Below are 27,430 nucleotides of genomic sequence, written 5' to 3' on the forward strand. Positions count from 1 at the left end.
TCTCTGTCCCCTAACGTTTGAGTGTTGATTTGTCCTGCTAACGGCCTCTTCCTGGTTCCGCTCAGATACGGGAAGTGTGGAACACATACGAACTAGACTTGGTCAACTATCAGAACAAGTGCCGCCTGATCAGAGGCTGGGATGACCTCTTCAACAAGGTCAAAGAGCACATCAACAGCGTCTCTGCCATGAAACTCTCTCCATATTACAAGGTGTGGCACAAAGCACTCTTCTGCTCTCCAGTTATACCTCAGATGCCGAGTTATTCAGAGCATGGTCCTGATTTATGATTTTCAGTGAGCTTTGGCATATCTGAGTGCAAAGGTTAGCTGTTGAGCTCTCCTCCTGTGAACCATCTAGGTGTTTGAAGAAGATGCCCTGAGCTGGGAGGACAAGCTGAACCGGATCATGGCTCTCTTTGACGTGTGGATTGATGTGCAGAGGCGCTGGGTCTACTTGGAAGGCATCTTCACAGGCAGTGCGGACATCAAACATCTGCTGCCTGTGGAAACCCAGCGCTTTCAGAGGTGTGCAGCTCCAGTGGGACCAGGCACTGGCAGGGCCGATGAGTTCTCTGCAGAGGCTGACCAGCTCTCTTTTGTTCTCTAGTATCAGCACGGAATTTTTGGCTCTGATGAAAAAAGTCTCCAAGTCTCCACTTGTTATGGATGTTCTGAACATCCAAGGAGTCCAGAGGTCTCTGGAAAGGTTGGCTGACCTGCTTGGGAAGATCCAGAAAGCACTGGGGGAGTACCTGGAACGAGAGCGCTCATCTTTCCCCAGGTCAGCTGTGCTGTGCTCTGTCTGTCCTCTTTCCTGTGCCTGTCGCTGCTCAGTTTTGACTTGAATTTTGATGACCAACTCATTGTCTGAGCCCTCTGCCTTGTCATACCCATCTCTAGTGCTACCTGAACTCCCAGTCTTCCACCTTAATCTTACTAAGCAACACTAAGCTTGTTTTCTCTGTAAGCCACTTGAATCACTCCAGGGTCTAGCTCTGCTGTCCCCTGAGGCTCTTTCCTTTCCAAGGAATTTGCGTAGGGCAAGTGGAGCAGATGCTGTCAGAATGACTTAAGTCAATGACACTGAACTCTCCCAAGTCTTACTGTAAACATGTCTCTCACCAAGGCCTGGCAGTTGTTTGTATGAGATGTGAGTTCAGGCCTGAGGTCTGTCTTGTAAGTAGCTGGGTTGTTTTGACTTCAGGTTCTACTTTGTGGGTGATGAGGATTTGCTTGAAATCATTGGAAATAGCAAGAATGTGGCTAAGTTGCAGAAGCACTTCAAGAAAATGTTCGCTGGCGTTTCCAGCATCATCTTAAATGAGGACAACTCTGTGGTCCTCGGCATTTCATCCCGAGAAGGGGAGGAGGTAAGCACAGTACATTTGTAGCTTCAAAACCTCTCTCACGCTCAAACACCTTAGTTCATGTAATGACTTTTTATTTCAGGTTATGTTTAAAACTCCAGTGTCCATCACTGAACACCCCAAGATCAATGAATGGCTCACGCTTGTGGAAAAGGAGATGAGAGTCACCTTGGCTAAACTTCTGGCAGAGTCTGTTACAGAAGTGGAGATTTTTGGAAAAGCAACTTCTATTGACCCAAATACCTACATTACTTGGATTGATAAATACCAGGTAATCTTTAATAGAAGCAATCAGGCTGAAGACCTTAGCTCTCAAGGGCTTGGATATGATGGATGCTGGTCTTGGTTACTTGGTGGTTTGTTTGTTTTTCCCACCCATTATACCCCTGGTTTCACCCTTGTCACTAGATAGAAGAGAAAGGATAGAGGGGAAGGAGAGAGAGAGATCTCTGCATCTAATGTCTTTCCTTTTGTTTCTAACAAATTGCCCCTGATCTTCTTAAATGACTGACAACCCCTATTTGGGCGCTTACATTTCTGTGCCCTCTAAAAAGTTCCCAGAATTCCAAACGTCACGCAATCAGAAATTATCTGCATCTGGAAAAACCGTGACTCTACTAGAGCACAAGGGAAATCATAGTCGGCTACTGCAGACAGTCCTAAACAGCCCCACATCCCACACCTGGGATTAAAATGAAAGCACATTTCCATAATATTTCTGCGTTTTAAAGAAACCAACATTCGAAAATAGGCCCTATAAATGACCCCTTGGGAACCAGGCAATGGCACCTGTAGTCAGGCTCTTCGGGCAGGGGCGGTGAGAAGAGGAAAGCCGGTTGTGTGGCGAATTGAGAGCCAGTCCAAGGAGCAGTGATGCTCTATCTCAGAAAAGCAACCCTGTGTATCTCCTGTCTTTTCTCCCCTAGGCCCAGCTAGTGGTACTGTCAGCCCAGATAGCCTGGTCAGAGAACGTGGAGAATGCACTAAGCAGCGTTGGGGGAGGTGGTGATGTAGGACCCTTGCAGTCTGTGCTGAGCAATGTGGAGGTCACGCTCAACGTCTTGGCAGATTCTGTCCTCATGGAGCAGCCCCCTCTCCGAAGAAGGAAGCTGGAGCACTTGGTGAGCCTCATGCCTTAACTCTGTCTCACCTCTCAGCTGGAGCAGTGAAAGGAAAAGATGCTTTAAAATATGCCTTCTCTAGCAAAAGAAAAATGAGCTGGGAGTTGTGGTCCACACCGTAACCTTAGCTTTGGGAAGTGGAGGCAAGGGAAGGGAATCAGGAAGTCTAGGCCAGCCTGGCTTACATGAGGCTTTTGACCACGGTAATGCGTGGGCATGGGTATTCTTTGTGCACTTGGGTGGTGTTTGGTTCTGTTCTTTTTTAAAAATAATCTCGGTGAAGACTAGGTTGATAAAAAGTTTGCTGCAAAAGCACAAGGACCTGAGTTCTAGTGCCCCGGGTCCTAAAGAAAACTTCAGAGAACAAAGGTGAAATGCCCCTGAAGAGTGACACCCAGAGTTGACCCTCACCCCTGCACACACACACACACACACACACACACACACACACACACACACATGCATGTACTCATATACCCACAGACTGCTCCTACATTATAGAGGAGTCAGATAGCTTTGTTTTGTTGTTATTGTTTCTTTCTTTTTTTTTTTTAAAGTGTTTGAAACAGGGTTTCTCTGTGTAGCCCTGGCTATCCTGGAACCCACTCTGTAGACTTGAGGGCCGCAAACTCAGAGATTTGCCTGTGTCTGCCTCCCCAGTGCTGGGATTAAAGGCATGCGCCAGCATGACCATGGCCATGGCCAGCTCTTTGCATCTTCTTCCCAGAGGGGTGGCTGCGGCAGTGGGGAGCACAAGGCGGGCAGCCCGTGGGTACACGTGAGGAAGCTGCTCTGTCACATTAGCTGCACAGTTTTCACTTACAGAGGGATTTTGGCTTCTGTGTTTTCTGTAACTCTGAGTCTGTGATATTGTTGCATGGATAACTTTTCCAGTGTCCCCTCTGGTGAAGTTCTGTTGGCAGTTTGGAATATTTGCTGCTAGTCATGGTAACTAGGCCTGAAGCCTAATGTCAACTTAACAGATAGTCTGCAGACCCAAACAGTACAATGTTTCTTTAGCTTATGCAATTTTTTACCTCCTCAGATCACAGAGTTGGTTCACCAAAGAGATGTTACCAGGTCCTTGATCAAAAGCAAGATTGACAACGCCAAATCTTTTGAATGGCTCAGCCAGATGCGATTTTACTTTGACCCTAAGCAAACAGACGTGTTACAGCAGCTGTCCATTCAGATGGCAAATGCCAAGTTTAACTACGGCTTTGAGTACCTGGGCGTCCAAGACAAGCTGGTTCAGACGCCCCTAACCGACCGTTGCTATTTGACAATGACACAAGCTTTGGAGGCCAGGCTTGGGGGCTCCCCATTTGGTAAGTTATTTCCTAGACCTGGACAGCTGGGGTCACAGCAAATCTCATTTTTACACACTAAGCTGATGGTTTGGATGTGTTTCTTTATTTCATGGTTTAATATGCTTGCATTTAATATAGCAGTTTTAAGATTTATGGGTTTTTAAGTCAAGGACTTACTAGGTACTAGACTTGAGTACTAAAATGACTTCTCTCCCAAATCATAGGGCCTGCTGGGACAGGAAAGACAGAGTCCGTCAAAGCCCTGGGCCATCAGCTGGGGCGCTTCGTCTTGGTTTTCAACTGTGACGAAACCTTTGATTTCCAGGTAAGAAAGTTTTTCACATCATCTAAAACCATTAAGCTGCCCTCTCGCAGCCCCAATGCGAACAGGCTTTCCCTGGTGCTGTCTGACCTGCAGCAGAGCCCAGCACACACACTGAAGCCTACTTGATCTTCAGTCTCAAATTTAACTTTTAGTGTTTGTCCAAACTGGCTGTTGCCTGCCAACTGGCTGGCTGGCTATATATCTGAGACTAAGTTTCCTTTTAGAGCCCAGGCTGCCCTAGAAATCACACTCCTCCTATTTCAGCCAGACATGCAGACGTTACTATCACCTCTAGCAGAAATTACCCTCCCTTCACAAACCAGGGGTCAAACCCAGAATTTTAAACAAGTTATTGCTCTACCACTGTGCTATACCTTCAGTTCTAGGAAGAGAAAAAAATCTTTTTGAGGTAATGCTTAATGTCTGTAGCTTAAAAAAAAAATCAGGGTCAGGACTGTGCAGTGTCACAGAGGGGGGAACATGGAATGATGTGGGACATGCACACTAGATAGAACCATTGCTGTGGGGCTGGAGAGATGGCCCAGTAGTTAGGAACACTGACTGCTCTTCCAGAGGACATGAGTTCAAATCCCAGCAACCACATGGTGGCTCACAACCATCTGTAATGGGATCTGATGCCCTCTTCTGGTGTGCAAACATACATGCAATGTACCCATCTAAATAAATAAATGAATGAATAAATATTTTTAAAAACAAAAAACTATAGTTTTGTCAGGATGCTATTGTCCCAGGATGGCAAATGCATTACTCAGTACATCTTTGTAGTGGTAGTGTTTTTTATGTGAATGAAGAATGAATACTGATTGTTGATATTGGGAGGTATATGGTAAGCTCACTTTGAAGGGAGAAGTTGTAGATTTCAGCAAGATGTGACTTGCTCGGAGTTGGACAAGCCAGCCACAGTTACCACAGGCTGTACAGCTCAAACTACAAAGATGTCTCCCTACAGACCTGAAGGCCAGAAGCCCGCAGTGGTTTTGATAGATCTGGCTCCCAGTGAGGCCTCTCTGCCTTGTGTGTAGATCGTTTACCCACCATGTAAGCATGTGCAGAGAGGCAGAGAGCTGTGGCTGGAAGGGTGGACCCTTAACTTACTCTTGTGAGAACCCCAATCCTCACAAGATCAGTGTGTCTCCCTCCATTTTACCTCCTGTAGGACCTGTGTCCAAGTACAGTAACATTGGGGTTAGGATATTGGGAAGGGTCACAAGTCAGACTCATAACAAATGATTTAAGCCTCTTTGTTTTTTGCTTTTACTCTAGGCGATGGGACGCATCTTTGTGGGGCTTTGCCAAGTGGGCGCGTGGGGCTGCTTTGATGAGTTCAACCGCCTGGAGGAGCGCATGCTCTCGGCTGTGTCCCAGCAGGTGCAGTGCATACAGGAGGCACTGCGGGAGCACTCCAACCCCAACTACGATAAGAGTAAGACGTCTGCGGGGTTTGTCGTTCTGGTTTTTCTTTTTCTTTAATCACCGGAAAGCTGGAGGGAAATCTGATGTGAGCTCATTTCCTTACTCCCACAAGCAAGCACTACAGTGAATCGTGGTTGGAGACTGGTATGCAGGCTGGGTGGTTTGGGATCAGTTTTACTTCCTGATGGTGGCAGCAGCAGTAGCAGTTCCTCTGGGTCCTGGAGCAAAGCTTCCTTTGCAAGGCCAAGGCCACAGCATGTTCCCTCCACACACGAACCCCACAGTGGCCTTAGGAGGCTTGTCCTTTTAGCCGCACTGGCGCTCCTTATCACCTGTTTGACCTCAGTGCCCCCACTGTGTGGTCCGTGGAGTTCTCTGTCAGCATAGGAGTAGCTGTTCTGGACGGCTGTAGGGGTGGCCTTGCTCTTGGCACCTAACAGAGCCCAGGCACATGTGATAGAGGTAGACTTGGTACCAGAACATGTCCTAGGTAGGCTCTTCCTGCTCGTACCGACTGTAGTTCTGGCTTTCCTGGCACTAACTCTGTAGACCAGGCTGGCCTTGAACTCAGAGATTTGTCTGCCTCTGCCTCCCTGGGACTAAAGGCGTGTGCCACCACGGAATGGCTTTCTTGTTTACTTTTACTCCATAGTAATAGCAACTTGTGTAAGAATCTTCCAGACCTGAAGAAAACAGGAACATCAAGGCAACCCTGAAGTCTCTCTCAGAGTGAACACACACATTCTTAAGTAGTTCAGGCGGCTGGTGGGTTTGCTTTGTAAGCTGAGTTCATGCTAAGAGGAGGTGATTCTCATGATTCTTGGTTGTGTCACTTGGATTGTTCCTTGCCAGGTTTGGTCCACTGTTGTCAGTGAGCCTCTGGTGGCTTGATAGCTGCCCTCTCTATGCCTTACGATGGCAGTAGTCATAGAGGGGTGGCCTAGCGGATGAGGTAGCCCAGGTAGAGCCTCTGTCACCCCAGGAGTCCTGAGGTCAAGTGAGTGAGTGGTGTTCTGTCATCTTAGAGACCCCGAATGTTCTTGGTGTCTTTAGTAAGTTTGTATCATCTCATTTCAGCCTCAGCCCCCATTACCTGTGAGCTGCTGAACAAACAAGTCAAGGTTAGCCCAGACATGGCTATCTTCATCACCATGAACCCAGGCTATGCAGGTCGCTCAAACCTCCCCGACAACCTCAAGAAGCTTTTCCGGAGCTTGGCGATGACCAAGCCTGACCGGCAGCTGATCGCCCAGGTCATGCTGTACTCACAGGGCTTCCGGACTGCCGAGGTCCTGGCCAACAAAATCGTCCCGTTCTTTAAGTGAGTAACTGAGAGCAGTCACAGGCATGTGTCTAGCTGATGGTTATTGTTGCTGTCCAGCTCCACGTCTCAGATCCTGTCTCCTTCACTGTGTTTCCTTAAAGGGCTCTTTTTAAGGAGACATTCTCTCTTTCAGACTGTGTGATGAGCAGCTGTCTTCTCAAAGCCATTACGATTTTGGTCTTCGGGCTTTGAAGAGTGTGCTTGTAAGTGCAGGCAATGTGAAGAGGGAGAGGATCCAGAAGATAAAGAGGGAGAAGGAAGAACGGGGAGAAGCAGTTGATGAAGGAGAGATTGCTGAGAACCTGCCTGAGCAGGAGGTCTGTGCATAATGCTTTCATTGTTCCCCTATACTATGTAGCCTAGGCTAGCCTTGAGCCTCACGGCTGTCCTCATGCTCCCAAGTGCTCAGATCACAGGTACCACCACACCCCGCTTACAAGTGTTCTGTTGAAAACATGCATGTTCTGAAATCCACCTTGGGATACTTAGGACAAGACCCTGAGTTCTCGGGGTGAGCCTCCTTCCTGGGCTTCTCCCCCGCCCCATAGATTCTGATCCAGAGTGTCTGTGAGACAATGGTGCCCAAGCTGGTGGCAGAAGATATCCCACTGCTCTTCAGTCTCCTGTCAGACGTGTTCCCTGGAGTCCAGTACCACCGCGGAGAGATGACAGCCCTTCGGGAAGAGCTGAAAAAAGTGTGTCAGGAGATGTACCTGACATACGGCGATGGAGAAGAAGTTGGCGGGATGTGGGTGGAGAAGGTACTGTAACTTACTGCTTCCAAGACCACAGGTGCCTGGCCATCTGAGGAGCCTGGCTCGCCAAGGCCAGTGTGGGCACAGTGTGACTTAGATTTGCCCAAGGCTTGCCTGAGTGTCCCTTTACTAACACACAGGTAGCAAAACAAGTCTCTCACCTGTAGCACTAACTAGAAATGCTGACCAAAGGACGGTTATAGTGAGACTTGGTTTACGCCCCAGCGCCAGGGTTAAGTTTCAGTTGACAGTCAGCTGTGGTTTCCTTTCTGGACAAGTGTCTGTCCTTCCTCTGCCCTGTTATTTATACCCACCATGTGTATGCTGGCCTAAGCACTTTTTGTTGCTCTTTTCTCATCCTTGGACAATCTTGGATGTTTCCGTAAAGAGAAAGCATAGAAGACCTCAATTGTTCCACTGGTGCAGACATCCTTCCTCCTGTAGGAATGTCTGAGATGTGGTTCCCACACTCTCATGGGGTGTCCGGGCTTTAGGAATTCAGAAGATCCATTTCTTGCTCTCTGGCCCCGCAGGTTCTGCAGCTCTATCAGATCACCCAGATTAACCACGGCCTGATGATGGTTGGGCCTTCAGGAAGCGGGAAGAGCATGGCCTGGCGTGTGCTGCTGAAAGCTCTTGAGAGGCTTGAGGGTGTGGAGGGCGTGGCCCACATAATTGACCCCAAGGCCATCAGCAAAGACCATCTCTATGGAACCTTGGATCCCAACACCAGAGAGTGGACAGACGGACTCTTCACACATGTGCTGAGAAAGTATGTTTACTATGTTTTTTTTATGTTTGCATTTCCAGGACTATAGGATCCAAGCGCTTGCAGTTCAGCTTATATACACAAATAACAGACTCCATTGGGGGTGAGCATTCTAAATCCAGGAATCCTGGTTTGAGTAAGCCTTTGAAATTTTTTCCAAACTAGGATCATAGACAATGTAAGAGGTGAGCTGCAGAAACGCCAGTGGATTGTCTTTGATGGCGATGTGGACCCCGAGTGGGTGGAGAACCTGAACTCCGTGCTCGATGACAACAAGCTCTTGACGCTGCCTAACGGAGAACGCCTTAGCCTGCCGCCCAATGTGAGTGACCCAGTCTGTATCAGGGAAGAGGCTCCTTAGGTGTGACCCCACACCCCACTAGTCCCAGTTCCACAGTCCAAGACTTGAGTTAGCATGTCAGCTACAGCCAGGAAATGTTAAGTAGAGAATCCCAGAGTTAAGCAGCTTAGAAGTTTTTGGTAACTTACAGTCTGTAACTAGAGCTTTTTTTTTTTTTTTGACTGCTTGCTGTTATTAATCAGTTACTGTGCCCGATTTGTAAACTGAACTTTATCAAAGGTGCATGTGTAGGACACCTGGTGTACTAGAGCTCAGTGTGTCCGAAGTTCCAAGTGCCCACTTGCAGGAGGCTCAGGGTTGTCTAGACGAGCTGTTGAGTGGGGCCTGTAGGACTGGCTGGGAGGACACGTGAGAGAGTGAGAGACATTGGCGTCTGGATGTTTGTCAGCATTGATGCTTACGGCTCAGAAACAAGCTGAGCACTCTGAGCCCAGCCTTGAAGTGTGTACTTCTTACCACCCTTCATTCATCCCACCAGCCCCTTTGGTGACGGATTGTCCCATAGATTCTGACCCTGGTCTGATAGCTTGATCTTTGTAAGATAGCTGACTCTGAGGTTAAGGTTGCTCATTAGAATCTTAGCCCCACTGTTCACCAGAGGAGAGATCTGGGCAGGTGGCCTAACTCTGGATGAAGTGGAGATAGAATGGGCCTGTAGCTCGGGTGGGTGAGTCTGGGTGTGTGGAACATGGGAGCAGTACTTATAGGAGACACTTGTCCACTGAGGCTTGCCATGATAGCACCTGTGAGGTACCTGGGCCCCCACGCCAACAGGAACTTCACAGGAGCATAGTTTCCTACCCAAATTTTTACCTAGAAAACATACTAGTATTGTAGCCATATGCGCTGTATATTGCTTTTTTTATTTTTAAAGTGCAAAAAAATTATAATAATACTCTTTTAGTATGCATATAGGTAAAGAAAATTTAATGTTCACGTTTCTATTTGCATCATTTAATTTGCGTAATTCTTCCTCCAAGGTGCGAATAATGTTTGAAGTGCAGGACTTGAAGTATGCAACCCTGGCCACCGTGTCTCGCTGTGGCATGGTGTGGTTCAGTGAGGACGTCCTGAGTACAGACATGATCTTCAATAACTTCCTGGCCAGGCTGCGCAGCATTCCCCTGGATGAAGGGGAGGACGAGGCACAGCGTAGGCGAAAAGGCAAAGAAGATGAGGGTGAAGAGGCGGCTTCTCCTATGCTCCAGGTGTGAAGGCTGCCCATCCGGCAGGGGCCACAGGCTTGGGTCCAGGAGGATGGAGTGAGAAACCAACATTTAGTAGAGAGTAAATAGCCAGCTTTCTTACAGCAGCTCCTGAGGAGACTGACTGGAGCAGATTGCAGAAGTTAGATAGTTATTAGAAAACTTACAAGTCAGGACTGGAAAGTAAAGACACTAACCTCCACCCCTGTTGATCCAAGTTTGATCTCTGGATCCCACAGGTTGTCCTCTGACTCTCCTGAGTGTTACGGCGTGCTCACTCACTCACTCGCACGAGTTCTCTCACCTTCCTCCTCTCTCCCGCTCTGTGTGTGTCTCACTCTCTTTCTCTCTCTCTCTGTCTCAGACATGCACACGCACACACAATAATTTTAAATTGTACATTGCTTTTTCATTTTATTTTTCTTTATAATTCACGGGTGACTGTTCTTGTCTGTATTAAGACAGAGTCTCACTGTGTAGCTCAGGCTAGCCTAGAACTCATGATCCTCCTACGTCAGCCTCCCTCATTCTGACTTAACTTCCTCCAGTATTTTTGAAATGGTTGTTGGACGTTTCTGTTCTGTCTTTTAGATTCAAAGAGATGCAGCCACGATCATGCAGCCGTACTTCACGTCCAACGGCCTGGTCACCAAGGCCCTAGAGCATGCCTTCAAGCTGGAGCACATCATGGACCTGACACGCCTGCGCTGCCTGGGCTCACTTTTCTCCATGCTGCACCAGGCCTGCCGCAACGTGGCCCAGTACAACGCCAACCATCCTGATTTCCCCATGCAGATCGAGCAGCTGGAACGCTACATTCAGGTTAGGGGTGGTCCTGACAACTTGGGGCCGGAGAAGCTCCAAAACATTGTCACTTTGAGAATGCTGTTTCCTGGGTAAAGGTCAAGTTTTCATAGGGAGGCAGGGGCTACAAGAGTTACAGAGGGATCCACCATCCAAGGAAGCTTCAGACCTACCACTGCCTTTTATTTGGTTCAGATTTCATAAAAATTCCATTGAATTTTTCCATAGCGTTATCTGGTTTATGCCATCCTCTGGTCCTTATCTGGAGACAGCCGGCTGAAAATGAGAGCAGAGCTGGGCGAGTACATCAGAAGGATCACCACTGTGCCACTGCCCACTGCGCCTAACATACCCATCATCGACTACGAGGTGAGCACGGCGTGACAGCCTTTCCCCTGGATCCGCTCTGAGTGTGGCTTGTCCCAGAGCAGCAGCCTGTCCTTGGTGTTGTCTGTAGTGTCTCTGCTTTTGCAAGAAAGCAGGAGTGTGGATGAGCTTGTCCTGTTCTTACTTTGGAGATTTAAACTGTGTTCAAACGTGGTAGTCCTGGAAGACAGGAGGCACAGTAGCCACCGAGTGATTTTATCCCCATCCTGTGTTAGGTGTCCATCAGTGGAGAATGGTCGCCGTGGCAGGCCAAGGTGCCTCAGATTGAAGTGGAGACACACAAGGTAGCAGCCCCAGATGTTGTCGTGCCAACCCTAGATACAGTCCGCCATGAAGCTCTCTTGTATACTTGGCTGGCCGAACACAAACCCCTGGTCTTATGTGGCCCTCCTGGGTCTGGCAAGACCATGACACTCTTCAGTGCCCTCCGGGCCTTGCCTGACATGGAGGTAAGACAGGAGAATGTAAACAGGAGCTTTGGGGGTGAAATGTGGGCTTGAACATTGAAGCTCATTTTGTGTCTACTTACCAAAGGTGGTGGGCCTGAACTTCTCCAGTGCCACTACACCAGAGCTGTTGCTGAAGACGTTTGACCACTACTGCGAATACAGGCGCACACCTAACGGCGTTGTCCTGGCTCCTGTTCAGCTTGGAAAGTGGCTGGTCTTGTTCTGTGATGAAATCAACTTGCCAGATATGGATAAGTACGGTACACAGAGAGTCATCTCCTTCATCAGACAGGTGTGTGCCAGGGCCTCTTCTCCCCACTGCACCAGCCGTCCACATCTCACTTCTAACGCCTGCACAACTTTCTCCTTCAGATGGTGGAGCATGGAGGCTTCTATCGAACCTCAGACCAAACGTGGGTGAAACTAGAGAGAATCCAGTTTGTTGGGGCTTGCAATCCACCCACTGACCCTGGGAGGAAGCCCCTCTCACACAGGTAAGCAGCTACAAACACACACACACACACACACACACACACACACACACACAGTGTCTAAGACTGCTGTCAACATGGCACAGCAGCAATCTGATTTGAATTACAAAGGTTACAAAACTAGACAGGATGGACTGACTGACCGGCCAGGTATGTTGGTAGTAACAGATTCCTGACAACCTGAGTTCCATCCCCAGGACTCAAGAGAGAACCGCCGTATGCACATTGTCCTCTGAATGCGTGTGTGTCCCCAGTAATTAACTGAAATATTGCATATGAAGTAATTCTTCCTGGGATAATTATCTTGTACTGTAACCAAGAAAGAAGATAGGTTAAAAATAAAATCATTGAGGGCTGGAGAGATGGCTCAGTGGTTAAGAGCACTGACTGCTCTTCCAGAGGTCCTGAGTTCAAATCCCAGCAACCATATGGTGGCTCACAACCATCTGTAATGGGATCTGATGCCGTCTTCTGGTGTGTCTGAGGACAGCTACAGTGTACTTACATATAATAAATAAACAAATCTTTACAAAATAAAGTCATTAACAGTTGGGCTGTAATCCCAGCCTTTAGAGGCTGAGCCATCTGAGCTCAGAGGAAAACCACGTCACGATGTTTTAAAAAAAAAAAGCATTAAGCCATAGGTGGTGCTCCAGTGCCTGACATGCAGCAGGTGTGTGCTAGGTTCAGTCCCTACAGTACCACAAAAAATAACTAGGGAAGGAAAGAAATAAAGGAGCAGGAAGGAGGGGGACATTGACTTCATGGGAATAATGAACTAGTCACAAGTCTGCAAGGCCAGAGTGGGTTAGAGTAAGCCTGAATTCTTTGCTTGGTGATTCCAGTGGTGTATACTTCCCATGCTTAAGTCAGAGCCCACCACAGCAGTGTGGGGGCTAGCTTTGACGTCAGTCCTGCTGTGTGGATTAGGTGTGACGGTGGCTGAGTCCGTGGTGAGGTGCTAAGCTCTGCTGTCCCTGTGCAGGTTCTTGCGCCATGTGCCTGTTGTATATGTGGATTACCCAGGACCTGCCTCCCTGACACAAATCTATGGCACCTTCAACCGTGCCATGCTGAGGCTCATTCCCTCGCTCCGCACTTATGCAGAGCCCCTCACTGCAGCCATGGTGGAGTTCTATACCATGTCACAGGTATGTGACGTCTCTGCTCTTCAGAACTATTTTCCTTTGCAGAATAAAATAAAAACTGAACGACTGGGATCCAGTAGGTCTGGTGGCATAAGCTTGTCATCTCAGCTGCCTAGGAGGTTGAGGCAGGAGGATTGCAAGCCCATCATTTGATATGATATTTTTGGACATTTAAAGATTGCATTGGGGTGGTGTTGAAATGATTCAGCCGGTGCTTGCCTCCGAGCCTGATGACCCCAGAAACCCGCATGATCAAAGGAGAGAACCAACACATTCAAGTTGCCTTCTGATAGATCTCTACTCCAGTGTGTGTTTGTTCTTGTGCACATGAACACACACACACACACACACACACACATACACACGTGTGTTAATGCCAGGACAGGGTTTCACTGTGTAGCCTTGGCTCTCCTGGGTCTCACTCTATAAAGCAGGTGGCCTTCAGGCACGAGAACTGCCTGGGATCACAGGTGTGTGCTGCTGTGTCGTATGGATCCCATGACTTGGGACTCATTACTTAGCAAACGGTGACACTGAACTGTGTTTCCCACAGACTGGGGCCAAGGGTGTGGTGCACCAGACCTGACCCTAGATGGTTGTTTCAGTGTAAAGTGAGAAGGTTGGATGTAATTTCACTTTGTGGCATTGTGCTTTGTTGGGTTTTGTTGGAGGGGAAGGCTGTCTTTTTCCTCTGATTTTTATGGGAGTTCCAATCTATGGAATGGAACCCAGGGCCTCTGACATCCTGGATAAGTGTTCTAGCACAAATGGCCTAGCTGTTTCAACCTTAACACTGTTTACTAGTTTGTTCTTGAATACTTGAGGTCTCTTTACTACAGAAATGTTTATAGCATTTTACCTTGTAGCTTCTTCACATTATTAGACACTACATAAACTTTTTTTTCTCCAGGAGAGATTTACTCAGGACACACAGCCACACTACATCTACTCACCCCGTGAAATGACTCGGTGGGTAAGAGGAATCTTTGAAGCACTGAGACCCCTGGAGACATTGCCTGTTGAAGGTCTCATTCGCATTTGGGCACATGAAGCCCTCCGTCTCTTCCAAGACAGGTAAGGAGAGCAAAGGGTTGTCCTGTTATATTCTTCTGTCTTTGCATCTGGGGCCCTGTCAGCCTCTGTGCAAGGCTAGCCCTCCTGTGCAGGGGTCAGGCCACTTGATAGAGTGGAGACTCACAGCCACCTCCAGTTCCTGTTTTCATGGGATTCCTCAGCACCTGCTGCTGCTGTGTGATTGGAAAGGCATTTATTTCATGGACCTGTTTACACCGACACCCCACAGCCATCGGTGCTGATGTATGTTTATGAGATTAGATTTCTAAACAGCAGTACTTTATTGGTTGTTTTGAGGGTTCCAGTATTTAGCTTTGGCTATTGAAACTCAGTACGTAGACCAGGCTAGTCTTGAACTCACTGAGATTCTCCTGCCTCTGCCTCCTGAGTGTTCAGATTAAAAGCATGTGCCACCACGCTTAGCTTACCGTGTGTGCGAGAATCCTGGAGTGCAGTCCTTAGGCAGAGGCCACTTCATAGTTTCTACTAAGTTGAGTTTCAGGAAGATGTTCTAAGTGGGGCCAGAGGGGAGGCTTGGAAGATGAGGGTGAGACATGCAGGGTTGGTTCAGGCCTGTCGTCCGTCCTGCCGCACAGGAGGGTTCTTGGCAATATAGTGAGTTGGAAACCAGCCTTGCTAAACAAGACTCTTGTCTTTTAAAAACAAACAAACCCAAAGAGCCATCAAAATAGACAAAGTGAGGACACACATGTGCAGCCTGCGTTTTATCAGCTGCTGTTTTGGAAAGGGCCATTGTTGCTATGTGAACTGTCTTCTCTATTGCTGACAACAAAATTGTAATTACTACATAGTGTCACAGAGAAAATTTTATTTAGGCTAAAACCAGAAGTAATTATGCATATAAATTCTGTTTTAGAAGCCTAGCATGATTGTACTTATAAAACACTAGCACTTGGAAAAATGGGGCAGGATTTTTAATTCAGGGCAAAGCTGGCTATAGACTGAGATTTCCTAGAAATGTGTGTTCATGCATGTACACACACACACACACACAGACTCGTACATTCATACACACAGACCCCCACATGCTCACACACATACAAGTGTGCATAGCAAGCTACATCTCTGCTACACAAAGCGTCCCCCACACTTCAGACAGTATCTCTTGTCAGGTCTGATTTTGCAGTAAACCCTTTACAACACTCTGCAGGCTCCTGTGTGTAGCTAGAACATTATTTTATTCATTTTGTCCCTTAAATCAGTCATGGGGGGGGAGGCTGGAGAGATGGCTCAGCAATTAAGAACACTGACTGCTCTCCCAGAGGGCCTGAGTTCAATTCCCAGCAACCACATGGTGGCTCACAGCCATCTGTAATGGGATCCGATGCCCTCTTCTGGTGTGTCTGAAGACAGAGACAGTGTACTCATACATTAAACAAATAAATCTTCTGAGGGAAAAAAATCAGTTATATATGATGTCAGGTGCCAGGGTTCTGTATTTTGCATCAAAACAGCAGATTGCTTAAGCCTCCGTCCCATCCCTGCCATGTTGCTGCTGTCCCCAGGCCTCAGTGGCTCTGACACTTGCACTGCTCTCCTTACAACAGGCTTGTGGAGGACGAGGAGCGGCGCTGGACTGACGAAAACATCGACATGGTTGCGTTGAAGCACTTCCCTAACATAGACAGGGAGAAAGCCGTGAGCCGACCTATCCTGTACAGCAACTGGCTGTCAAAGGTAACGGCGCCCGCTCTTGAGAAGCTCTCCTGTCTCCTGCCTTCATGCTTAGAGTTTTCCTCTAGTCTATAGCTAAGGTCTTGTCCTGCACGTCTTTTTGGGTTGTGTTTTCAGCAGAGGCACTAAGCCCCTGGAGACAGTTCGCTGGCCCAGACTCTGATTGTATTCTTCTGCGTGTGGTGACCCACAGCAGGCCTTGGTCTCTAGCAGCTGCAAGTGGTCCCCGGAGCATCACATGGGCTTCAGTCTCCAGCACACCAAAAATGGGGTGGTTGTGAGCAATTTGTGTGAAAGCTTCTGACTGCCAGATGCTGAGTGGTGGTGACATGGCATAGCTGTCAGTTGTCCTATAAAAAGACAACTTCCCAGTTGTCTTTTTATAGCAGGTGCTTCCCAGTTAGTCTTGATGCGTAGTTCATGCACAGATCACTGATGACACCAGGTGAGTCCACACTTCCTGTGGGGAGGCCACACTCTAATAGCAAAGGGGACAGAGGGAATCTCCCAGTCTGGGAGGGCTGACAGGTTTGAAGAGAGGCATAAGCTGGACTGGGCCTGTAGCTCAGTGGTAGAGTGCTTGCCTGATGCGTTCCACCCTGACTTACACCCAAAAACACACACCTGAGCCCAGGGCAACATAATGAGTCCCCAGCCCCAAAGAAGGAGGCATTGCACACAGCAGGGGCAGCTCGCTGGCAGAGGCTGATTGCAGCAGAGACAGCAGAATGGGCTCAGTGTCACTAGAACATTCTGGATTCCATACTGTAGCCTCTTTGTCATTTTCAGGAAACCTCAGTGTTTTTTCTTTTTACTGTTTACAGCAGTGGATCTCAGCCTTCCTAATGCTGCAACCCTTTAATATAGTTCCCTGTGTTTCAGTGTTCCCCAACCATAAAATTATTTCCGTTGCTAATTCATGATTGTAATTTTGCTAGTATGAATCAGTGTAAATATCTGATATGCAGGATGATCTTAGGTGACCCCTGTGAAAGAGTCACTTGATGCCCCCCAGAGGTGGGGGTCAAGACCCATGGGCTAAGAACTGCTGCTTTACAAGGTCTTCTGAAGAACAAGCATTCTCTCCAGTTTAACTGTCTAACTAGTTGTAGCTGTGTGCCGTCTGTGTCACTGGCCTGCTAGGCTTCCCTGGGTTCATGGATGTGCCTTCCAGCTCTGCCATCCTCTGATCTGGTCTCTGGTCTCTGTCCTGGTGATAGTAGTGCAGGTTCAAGCACCTGGTTCTTTTTCATGGATACCTCCTGTTGTCAGTGTCCCTCAAAGCGCCGTAGGCCGTCTGAGCTTTGGATGGGAGCACACTGAGCCTGTTTGGATGAGCTGGTGTGTGCTCCACCCTCCCTCAGGACGGGGACTGTCTGGGTAGCCTTGGCCGTCCTAGAACTACCTCTGCAGATCAGGCTGGCTTTGAATTCAGAGATCCACGAGGGTGTGTGGATGTTCTGAGTCTAACTGCTGTCCTCTTGCTGTGCTTTCTCAGCAGTTCCTCAGTGTCATAGAGTCACATGTCACAGCTCAGTGACCTTCTGATTCATGTGTGTGCTGCTTTTTTTTTTTTTGCTCCCAAATAGGATTATATCCCTGTTGACCAAGAAGAGCTAAGGGATTATGTCAAGGCAAGGCTGAAGGTCTTCTATGAAGAAGAACTTGATGTTCCCTTGGTCTTGTTCAATGAAGTTCTGGACCATGTGCTCAGGATTGACAGGTAGGCTTTTATTGTTGCTGCTGAGTTTTCTTGGGTATGTACAGGTTCACAGTGACCTTGTGCGGTCTTCCCTGTACCTCCACCTCAGCCTTGCTGCTGAGCACCTTTCCTTTATCTCTCAGTCCAGCCTCACTGTCCTGAACTTTGAGTTCAAGAAGAACCTTTTCCTTCCCTACCTCTGTAGACTTAGCACCTACAACATCTTTCAACCTCCAGCTAGAACTGGGCTCACCACTCTCCTGTCGTTGACATCTAGAGGGCAGGGTTGTCTTTCTGGTCTTTGTCCGATAGCCATGGTGCACAGCAACTGCTCTTCAAATGCTTTGACACAAATTCAAGTTAAGACGTGGTGAAATGTTGTAAACACCATCCTAGAAAAGCCATACACATGAGTGCAAATGGGAAGTGAGGCATACAGGCCTGGAAATTTATCGCCTCTAATAATGTTTCAGAATATTCCGACAACCCCAAGGTCATCTGCTTCTAATTGGTGTTAGTGGAGCTGGAAAAACCACCCTGTCTCGCTTTGTCGCCTGGATGAACGGCTTGAGTGTGTACCAGATTAAGGTGGGTCTATTTGGTGGCTTAGTCCCAGAGATCTAGTCTTGGCTGTGCATGTAGTTGTCAAATGAGAAAAGCTGTAACCCGTGGCTGGTTCTGTAGGTCCACAGGAAGTACACTGGGGAAGACTTCGATGAAGACCTTAGGACAGTGCTGAGACGCTCTGGCTGTAAAAATGAAAAGATAGCGTTCATAATGGACGAATCCAATGTCTTAGATTCTGGATTCCTGGAACGGATGAATACCCTTCTGGCCAATGGCGAGGTAAGGAAGCTGAGTGTGGTAACATGTCTTATGACGCCTCACACGAGGAGAGGAAGCCACAGTGAGGCTGTTCTGTCCCCAGGTTCCTGGGCTCTTTGAAGGGGATGAGTATGCCACGCTGATGACTCAGTGCAAAGAGGGGGCCCAGAAGGAAGGTCTCATGCTGGACTCACACGAGGAACTCTACAAGTGGTTCACCAGCCAGGTGATCCGAAACCTGCATGTGGTGTTCACCATGAACCCATCCTCAGAGGGGCTCAAGGACAGGGCGGCCACTTCACCAGCCCTTTTCAACAGGTAATGCTGACCTTTGCTGGCTTCGGGTCTAAGGACTGGACTTCCATCCAAGGGTCACCCACTGTTAGGAGCTTTTGTTTGAGATATGGGCTTCTTTTTTAGGTGTGTGCTGAACTGGTTTGGTGACTGGTCCACTGAAGCACTGTATCAAGTTGGCAAAGAATTCACCAGTAAGATGGACCTGGAGAAGCCAAACTATATAGTGCCTGACTACATGCCAGTTGTGTATGACAAACTACCACAGCCCCCAACACACCGGGAAGCCATTGTGAACAGCTGTGTGTTTGTTCATCAGACTCTTCACCAGGTGTGTGCAATTTGGGGAGCAGTGCAGAGAGAAACGTTGAGTGGACTTTAATTAGACCTTCGGGAGCTTCCCATCTGACCCTGTACTATCAACACCTCTTCCTGACACCCATTCTGTCAGCAGGCTTTCTTCATGTCACACTACCTTCTAGAGCATGAGACATTCTTATCTCCTTAACTGGTCAGACGGAGGACCAGTGAAATGGCTCAGTGGATAACGGTGGCAGGAGAGGACCTGACTCTTGATAGCTGTCCTCTGACTTCACACAAATCATGGCACATGTAGCTACACACAAAGGTTCTGTGGGCAAAGGCTGTGCAGGCTCTGGGCATCTGCACTGCTGCTATGGCATCCCATGCAGAAACACAGGAGCACTGTCTGCAGAGGGTCTTTACCCTGCACTGCACAGATGCTGACCTTACAATCAGCTCTCACTTTAGAGCTTTAACAGACAATCCAGTCTCCCATCTGTTGAGAAAGCTTTCTGAGACCCACCCAGAGCTATCTGTCACATAAAACATGTTCTTAAAGCTGAGCATGTGGCTCAGCCTATAATCCAGCACTCAGGAGGCAGAGGCAAGTAGATCTGAGTTCAAGGACAGCCTGGTCTACAGAGCAAGTTCCAGGATAGCCAAGGCTACACAGAGAGAAACCCTGACTCTAGAAAAACCATGTTCTTAGTTTTTGTGTCTGCTGAAAATGAGCAATCGGAGTCTAGAATATACCTTTGAACATGCTTAGTTTTTACACTCACTTGAGACACTAAACAGGGTGGATTCAAGATGGCATAGCGTTTAAGAGCACTGGCTGCTCTTCCAGAGGACCTGGATTCTGACCCAGCACCCCCTTCTGGCTTCCTGGGGTACCTGACATGAACATGGTGCCCAGACACACATGTAGGCAAAACACCCTTTCACATTCTTTAAATTAAAACAAGCAAGCAAACAAACAAAAAGCCAGTAGATTGTATATTTATTCCATCCTGTGTTACATAGTAAGTCCCTATCTCAAACAGAAATCAAACATGGCCAATACTGGCATAGTAAATCATGAAGCCATGTATGGTGGCCCACACCTGTATCCCAGTGCTTGGGAACTAGAGCCAGGGGAACTAGAAGGAGTTCAAGTTCAGCTCTGGCTACATAGTTAGAGGTTAGCCCCACCAGTGAGGTAGGGCTGCAGGAAACCCTGCCTCAGAAAAGCAACAGAAGAACTGGTGGGGGGGGGGGTCATTTTGTATGCTGTCGCTCACGCGTCAGGATTTAAGGACTTAAGTGTTTTGTGAGCTGAGACCGACGTGAGTGTTGTGACTCATGAGGGCCAGGCCCACTACCCCGTGTCGGGGTTAAGCATTGAACTTTGTTCTCTGAAAGGCTAACGCGCGCCTGGCGAAGCGAGGCGGCAGAACAATGGCCATCACACCGCGGCACTACCTGGACTTCATCAACCACTACGCCAACCTCTTCCATGAGAAGCGCAGTGAGTTGGAGGAGCAGCAGATGCACCTGAATGTTGGGCTCCGAAAAATCAAAGAGACCGTGGACCAGGTAGAGCAGGAGCAGCAGCCCCACCCCATATTACCCACAGAGGACTTGCTCCGTGTCTGAGTGTGGTTTGCTCCTTAGGTGGAAGAGCTACGCCGGGACCTGAGGATCAAGAGCCAAGAGCTGGAGGTAAAGAACGCAGCAGCCAATGACAAGCTGAAGAAAATGGTGAAAGACCAGCAGGAGGCTGAGAAGAAAAAGGTACATCCCTTTCTCCCCAGGAACTATAACCCGCTGGCCGGCTTGTGCAGTCTCTAAAGCCGGTAGGAGGCTTGGTTCAAAACTAACCTTCAATGGTTAGCAGGTGTGTGTCAGCAGACGCAAAGAACTGTGTCGGGTCCGCTTAGCCAGCTCACCAGAGCTTTAGCCGTATACACCTAAGCCATCCTTGCTTTGTAGGTCATGAGCCAAGAAATTCAGGAGCAGCTGCACAAACAGCAGGAAGTGATCGCAGACAAGCAGATGAGTGTCAAGGAGGATCTCGATAAAGTAGAGCCTGCTGTCATTGAGGCCCAGAACGGTATGTGACTGATGAAGACACTGGCAGGACTGTGCTTGGGCTTCCTGTGAAGCCCTGTGGTGTGCATCTCTGGAAGTGTTGAAAACAAACTTCTGAACCTTTTTTAAGTACTTGAGCCTGACTCCTCTTAGAGCTCACATGATACCATCTGAATTCACTGTAATAAAGCCCTTCTCTTAAGAGAAAACTAGCAAAATTACATCTTGATGAGCCTCATGCCACAAGCCCATGATCACAAGTACTAGTGAAGCCAAGGCAAGAAAATAATGAGGCCCACTCTCAAAAAGGTAAAAAGATGGTGGCTGGGAAGATGGCTCTGGTTCCTTTAGCACAGTCTAGGTTCAGTTCCCAGCACCCATTTGGCAGCTCCTGACTGCCTTTAGCTTAAGTTGCAGTGATTCCAGTCTCGCCTTGTGGCTGCCTCAGGCACTGCAAACACATGGTGCACATGCATACTAACAGGCAAAATACACACTGCTGCATACCTTCAATCCCAGCACCCAAAAGACACAGGTAGGCAGTTTCCTGAGTTTGAGGCCAGCCTAGTCTACATTAATAAGACCTAGTCTATACATATTTTTTTTTTTAAGGGTTTATTCTTGTATATGCGAGTACACTGTAACTGTCTTCAGACACACCAGAAGAGGGCATCAGATCTCATTACAGATGGTTGTGAGCCACCATGTGGTTGCTGGGATTTGAACTCGGGACCTCTGGAAGAGCAGTCAGTGCTCTTAACCACTGAGCCATCTCTCCAGGCCCCTAAATAATTTTTTTTAAAATAAATAAAGATGGGCTGTGATGTTTAGGAATAGATCACTTACCTACCTGGCTAGAGACCCTGGGTTTCATCCTCAGCACTGGGAAAAAATGTTAATGCTGCTGTTTTATGCTGTGGGGCTTTTTGTTGGTGGTGGTGAATTTTTCCCTGGAGATAGGAGTAAAACAGGATCTTCTGCCCCCCAGACTGTCCTTGAACTTGGGGTCCTCCTTCCTCAGCTTCCCAGGTGCTGGGGTTGTAGTCCTGTACCATACATTCTCAGCTCTGTTTGGTCCTTCCTGACTTGAATTCTTGAGGAAGTGAATTTGAGTGTACTGGCCATGACATGTGGTGACTAACTTGACGGTCACTCGTCACTCCTCTGTTCCAGAAGGCCTGCAGAGACGCCCGTGTGGGTTTGTGGTTTCCATGCACAGATAGGTATGAAGGATATGTTTTCTATTGTGTAATTTAAAGTATTTTACTAAAAACCTGAGTCTAAAAGACTGTTTCAGCATTTAACGGTATTGGCCTCATTTTAGAACAGCTGTAGATTGTAGCAGATTAGCGAGGCCTGCGCAGGCCTCAGCCTTTATGTGGCTTGGGGTTGCTATCTGCCTCAGAAAGCAAAAGTGGAGGACTTTATCTTCTAGGAGAGCAAGTCATCTTCTCTGAAAGGTTTTCCTCTCGAGCCTGGTGTGATGGCTCGGTCTTTAATCCCAGCACTTGAGAGGCAAAGGCAGGTGGAGTTAAGGACAGCCAGAGCTACATAGGGAGAACTTTGTCTAAAAAGACTAAAAGAGGGTGAGACAGTGCCTGCTGCTGGTTGGAAGTGTTGTTCTTGAAACTGCACGTGTTTTCCAAGGAACGACTCACCTTTAGGCCATGTCCGGTGAGGGATGCTGTTTGAGGATTTGAGGGAGACTTGACCCTTCTCCAGCCTCTCTGAGTGGAGCGGGAGCCCCTGGTGGTGGTGGCTGGTCCTCACTTGGATGCTGTCTGTCTGTCTGTCTCCTCTCCCCACCCGCACCTGCTAACCAGCTGTGAAGTCCATCAAGAAGCAGCACCTGGTAGAGGTGAGGTCCATGGCCAACCCTCCTGCCGCTGTGAAGCTGGCTCTGGAATCCATCTGCCTGCTGCTCGGTGAGAGCACCACGGACTGGAAGCAGATCCGCTCCATCATCATGAGAGAGAACTTCATCCCCACCATCGTCAACTTCTCAGCCGAGGAGATCAGGTGAGGCCATCACTGTGGCAGTTGACATTTTCCAGACGCTCTGCTTGGTATTCTCTGGCACGTCATCTACCAGAGGGGAGCATGGGTCACACTCATCCACAGGTGCCTGTGAGAACGCCTGAGAGAGAAAACTAGCATTCTCCTCTGCTTGTGTTTTTGATGTCACCTTCCCAGCATCCAGTTTCGTCCCTCCGAGCTGTGAGTGCCACAGCAGAGCTCGGCTCTTCCATCCGTTGCCCCAAACCTGGCTGGAGCTGCTGTAGTGAGGAGGGCAGAGCCAGTACGCCTGTCCTCGGCAGCAGCATACGTGCTAGCCCTTACCTTTGGCTTGCATGGAAGTGCATGTTTATTCTGTGTACGCTTAGAAATAATTTCCTCTCTCAGCGATGCCATAAGAGAGAAGATGAAGAAAAACTACATGTCCAACCCCAGTTACAACTATGAAATCGTCAACCGGGCTTCCCTGGCTTGCGGCCCTATGGTGAAGTGGGCGATTGCACAGGTAGGTCCCTCCTGTCACTTTGTTTGCTCAATGTTGCTGCTGTGGTGATATTTCTGGTTTTTCATTTATTGTTTGTCTTCAAAGTTCAAGGGCAATTTTTTTTTCCTGTTTTTTAAGGCAGGGTTTCCCCATTTATAGCCCATGTCTGTCCCCTCCCAAAGGCTGGGATTAAATCAATGCACCACCACCACCACCACCTAACCTGAAGGGCAATTTTATTACAAGTTTAAAGGAAAAACATTACACAGATTATGTGAGATGTCTGTGGCTGCCAGGAGGAAAAGGTAGTCGTGGTGTTAAAGTTAGATGTACACTGGACATACACAGCTTATCAGGAAGGAAAGGCATTCTGAGAGTGGGAGTGGCCCAGCGGCCTGGGAAGAGGCCAAGAAGCCAGACCTCACATTGGGGAGGGAGGTGGAAATACGTCGGCCATGCGTCCCACAATTCATCCTACCTTACATGGTTCTGAGGACCACTCTGTGGTCTCCAGGCTCCCTGACAGCCACCTTGATTTGCTCCCTCTTGCTAGCCATACGGTTTGGATTTTGGTTTAATTTAGTTTGTTTTGTTTTTAGGGTTCAGTTTCATTATTTCTCTGGCCCTGTCTGTGTGTGTCTGTGTTGTGGGTGTGTGCACATGAGTGCAGGTGACCGGGGAGAAAAGGGCTCAGATTTCCTGAAGCTGGAGATACAGGAAGTAGGCAACTCCCTGAAATGAGTGCTGGGAAACACCTCACCTTGCTCTTAACTGCTGAGCCATTCCTCTACCCCGATTGGGTTTGTGAGGGAGTCCACTTTATAACCCAGGCTACTTCAGGGTAACTCCCGCACACCAGGATTACAAGCTCAAGCCACCATCCTGGCTTATTCTTACTTGGCTACACTAAGGAATGGGCGTCATTGTGGCAGGTCACACTTTGCTGTCACCCTGCATTGTTCCTGTCACTTAGCATTGCACCTGTGCTTTGCCCTGCCCAGCTCAATTATGCAGACATGTTAAAGCGAGTGGAGCCCCTGAGGAACGAGCTGCAGAAGCTGGAAGACGATGCCAAGGACAACCAGCAGAAAGCCAATGAGGTGGAGCAGATGATCCGGGATCTGGAAGCCAGCATCGCCCGCTACAAGGAGGAGTATGCTGTCCTCATCTCAGAGGCCCAGGCCATCAAGGCAGACCTGGCAGCTGTTGAAGCGAAAGTAAGCCTTCCTGCCACCCCAGTCTTACCTCATGGCTTCCCTGGGGGAAGCCAAGATTAACAGTGTTGTTTGAGTCACGCATCATTGGTCTTGTTGAAGCAGTGAATTTGTGTCTGTGTTATGGTCCTGAGTTTGCACTAAGTACATTCACTTAGACTCACTTCCTCTCTCGTCAGTCTGTCTTCCCCTCTGGCCATACCCAGCTGGCTCTCACCTCAGGCAAGTCCCAGAGCGTGCAGATCTCTCAGGGCTGAAAGTTAACCCCCTGCCCTTGGCTTGTGCTCTAAAGAGATCCCTGCACTTGTGCCATTTATGTCCATAAGTCTCACCTCTCCAGGGCCATGGACAGTCTACGTGCTTTTAGTCCTCCAGGCCCTGCACACAATGTAGACACGTTGTTCTCTCGTTAATTTAGGGGTCAAGTGTATGCATGCCATGCCATAGGTGTGGAAACCAGAGGACATTTTTGTGAAGTTGGTTCTCTCCTCCCACTGTATAGGCCTTGGGGATAGAATTCAGGTCATCAGGCTTGGTGGCATTTCAGTGACCCAGTGGACGAATTGTTTTGTACTATACTATTCAGTGTAGTCCTAAATGTGTCATTTGATCTTATGTTTTTTACTCCCTTAGGTAAACCGCAGCACTGCTCTTCTAAAGAGTTTATCTGCTGAAAGGGAACGTTGGGAAAAGACAAGTGAAACTTTCAAAAACCAGATGTCTACCATTGCTGGGGACTGCCTCCTGTCGGCGGCCTTCATTGCTTATGCAGGTTACTTTGACCAGCAGATGCGCCAGAACTTGTTTACCACCTGGTCTCATCACTTACAGCAAGCCAACATCCAGGTACCCGGCACTGAGAGTCAGCCTGCGGGCACACGGGTGCTGGCACACTCTTAACAGTCACTGGGAGATAACCAGTTTCCCCCTTTCAGTTCCGCACAGACATTGCAAGGACAGAGTACCTCTCCAACGCTGACGAGCGCCTCCGCTGGCAAGCCAGCTCCCTACCGGCCGACGACCTGTGCACAGAAAATGCCATCATGCTAAAGCGATTCAATAGGTATGTGCTTTTAGGCCAGAGGTGCAGCTAGAGAATGGTTTGGGTGTCGTGTTTAATTGTATTCAAACAGCATGTTTAAAGAGATGGAAGGAGCTGTGGTTGTGGGGAGGCAGTGCTAAGAGGTCAGTGTTGTGTTCAGTTTTACATCTCTAGTGAATTCTGCTTACTACGGTTTTTCCAGGAGAGAACACGATTTAAGGCACATCTGTTTAGAAATCTGGCAGTGTGTAGAGATTGCCTGTATGGAGTGATGGTTTCTTCCCATCGACTGCCTTTCCTGATGGACCTTTCACCTAGTCACATGTCACTTTCCCCTCAGGTACCCGCTGATCATTGACCCCTCCGGACAGGCCACAGAATTCATCATGAATGAATATAAGGACCGAAAGATCACAAGGACCAGCTTCTTAGACGACGCCTTCCGGAAGAATTTGGAAAGTGCTCTGAGATTTGGCAATCCCCTTCTCGTCCAGGTTTGTGGCATAGTAGTGCACACACCTTTAACCCCAACACTCGGGAGGCAGAGGCAGGAAGATTTCTTTAAGTTTAAAGCCAGCCAAGTCTTCATAGAGTGCTCCATGATAGCCATAAAACTTTATCAAGACCAATGACTAGGCAGTTGTAATGCACATCTTTAGGGAGGCTGAGGCAGGCAGATCTCTGAGTTCCAGACCAGACAGTACTAGACAGAGAAATCCTATCTTGAAAAAAACTGGAGTCGGCAGGGTCTGAGGTGTTGAATGGTTGGTGTGTCTCTGAACTGGATTTTTGTCTGCTGCTGGGGTGGAACCCAGGCCTCGAACTGCAAGACAGGTGCTCTGCCACTCGGGCACATCCATGCCCCACCCAACAACAATTTCTTTAAAAAGGCAAAACTTTCGTTTTAGCTTCCTCAAAGGTATAATCCTGGGCAGGTCCCAGGCTTATACACTGACCCAGATAGGAAACTGATAGCTGCTTTCTGTCTGTGTGGTGCATAGGATGTGGAGAGCTATGATCCAGTTCTGAATCCAGTACTGAACCGAGAAGTTCGGCGAACAGGAGGGAGAGTGCTGATTACCCTCGGTGACCAAGACATTGACCTGTCACCATCCTTTGTCATCTTTCTGTCTACCCGAGACCCAACTGTAAGCGGTGGGGACACTTCCGTGGGTCAGCATGATGCTGGTAGGTTTGGAGCTGAGTAAACCAACAGTCTGTCTTCTTTCTGTCAGGTGGAGTTCCCTCCAGATCTGTGCTCCCGGGTGACTTTCGTGAACTTCACGGTCACCCGCAGCAGTTTACAGAGCCAGTGTCTCAATGAGGTGCTTAAAGCAGAAAGGCCCGACGTGGATGAGAAGCGTTCTGACCTCCTGAAGCTGCAAGGTGTGGTTCTGGTCCTCAGCTTCCCAACAGTGGTGGGTGGCCAGCTGAGCTCTGAGGGGTGAGGGTGGTGCTG

At 48.5% G+C, this 27,430-nt stretch overlaps 1 protein-coding gene across 1 annotated transcript in view; it reads left to right on the forward strand.

Moving 5' to 3' along the window:
• DYNC1H1 (dynein cytoplasmic 1 heavy chain 1) overlaps positions 1-27,430 on the forward strand; it is a 62,345-nt gene that overhangs the window by 26,558 nt on the left and 8,357 nt on the right. Inside the window, exons 21-59 of the mRNA XM_080935192.1 lie at positions 66-212; positions 361-527; positions 610-783; positions 1,207-1,372; positions 1,452-1,640; positions 2,296-2,490; positions 3,536-3,818; positions 4,025-4,125; positions 5,410-5,569; positions 6,637-6,880; positions 7,017-7,200; positions 7,432-7,644; positions 8,172-8,410; positions 8,573-8,729; positions 9,749-9,976; positions 10,565-10,795; positions 11,006-11,146; positions 11,380-11,613; positions 11,699-11,905; positions 11,986-12,107; positions 13,090-13,255; positions 14,163-14,326; positions 15,895-16,024; positions 17,611-17,744; positions 18,197-18,311; positions 18,408-18,569; positions 18,652-18,866; positions 18,969-19,173; positions 20,547-20,720; positions 20,799-20,918; positions 21,117-21,237; positions 23,039-23,234; positions 23,619-23,736; positions 24,717-24,932; positions 25,563-25,775; positions 25,865-25,992; positions 26,312-26,465; positions 26,973-27,119; positions 27,207-27,357. Of these exons, the coding sequence (XP_080791318.1) occupies positions 66-212; positions 361-527; positions 610-783; positions 1,207-1,372; positions 1,452-1,640; positions 2,296-2,490; positions 3,536-3,818; positions 4,025-4,125; positions 5,410-5,569; positions 6,637-6,880; positions 7,017-7,200; positions 7,432-7,644; positions 8,172-8,410; positions 8,573-8,729; positions 9,749-9,976; positions 10,565-10,795; positions 11,006-11,146; positions 11,380-11,613; positions 11,699-11,905; positions 11,986-12,107; positions 13,090-13,255; positions 14,163-14,326; positions 15,895-16,024; positions 17,611-17,744; positions 18,197-18,311; positions 18,408-18,569; positions 18,652-18,866; positions 18,969-19,173; positions 20,547-20,720; positions 20,799-20,918; positions 21,117-21,237; positions 23,039-23,234; positions 23,619-23,736; positions 24,717-24,932; positions 25,563-25,775; positions 25,865-25,992; positions 26,312-26,465; positions 26,973-27,119; positions 27,207-27,357 (6,811 nt within the window). The remainder of the gene's footprint in view (positions 1-65; positions 213-360; positions 528-609; positions 784-1,206; positions 1,373-1,451; positions 1,641-2,295; positions 2,491-3,535; positions 3,819-4,024; positions 4,126-5,409; positions 5,570-6,636; positions 6,881-7,016; positions 7,201-7,431; positions 7,645-8,171; positions 8,411-8,572; positions 8,730-9,748; positions 9,977-10,564; positions 10,796-11,005; positions 11,147-11,379; positions 11,614-11,698; positions 11,906-11,985; positions 12,108-13,089; positions 13,256-14,162; positions 14,327-15,894; positions 16,025-17,610; positions 17,745-18,196; positions 18,312-18,407; positions 18,570-18,651; positions 18,867-18,968; positions 19,174-20,546; positions 20,721-20,798; positions 20,919-21,116; positions 21,238-23,038; positions 23,235-23,618; positions 23,737-24,716; positions 24,933-25,562; positions 25,776-25,864; positions 25,993-26,311; positions 26,466-26,972; positions 27,120-27,206; positions 27,358-27,430) is intronic.

The sequence above is a fragment of the Micromys minutus genome (genome assembly GCF_963924665.1).
Source record: "Micromys minutus genome assembly, chromosome: 1".
Classification (NCBI taxonomy): domain Eukaryota; kingdom Metazoa; phylum Chordata; class Mammalia; order Rodentia; family Muridae; genus Micromys; species Micromys minutus.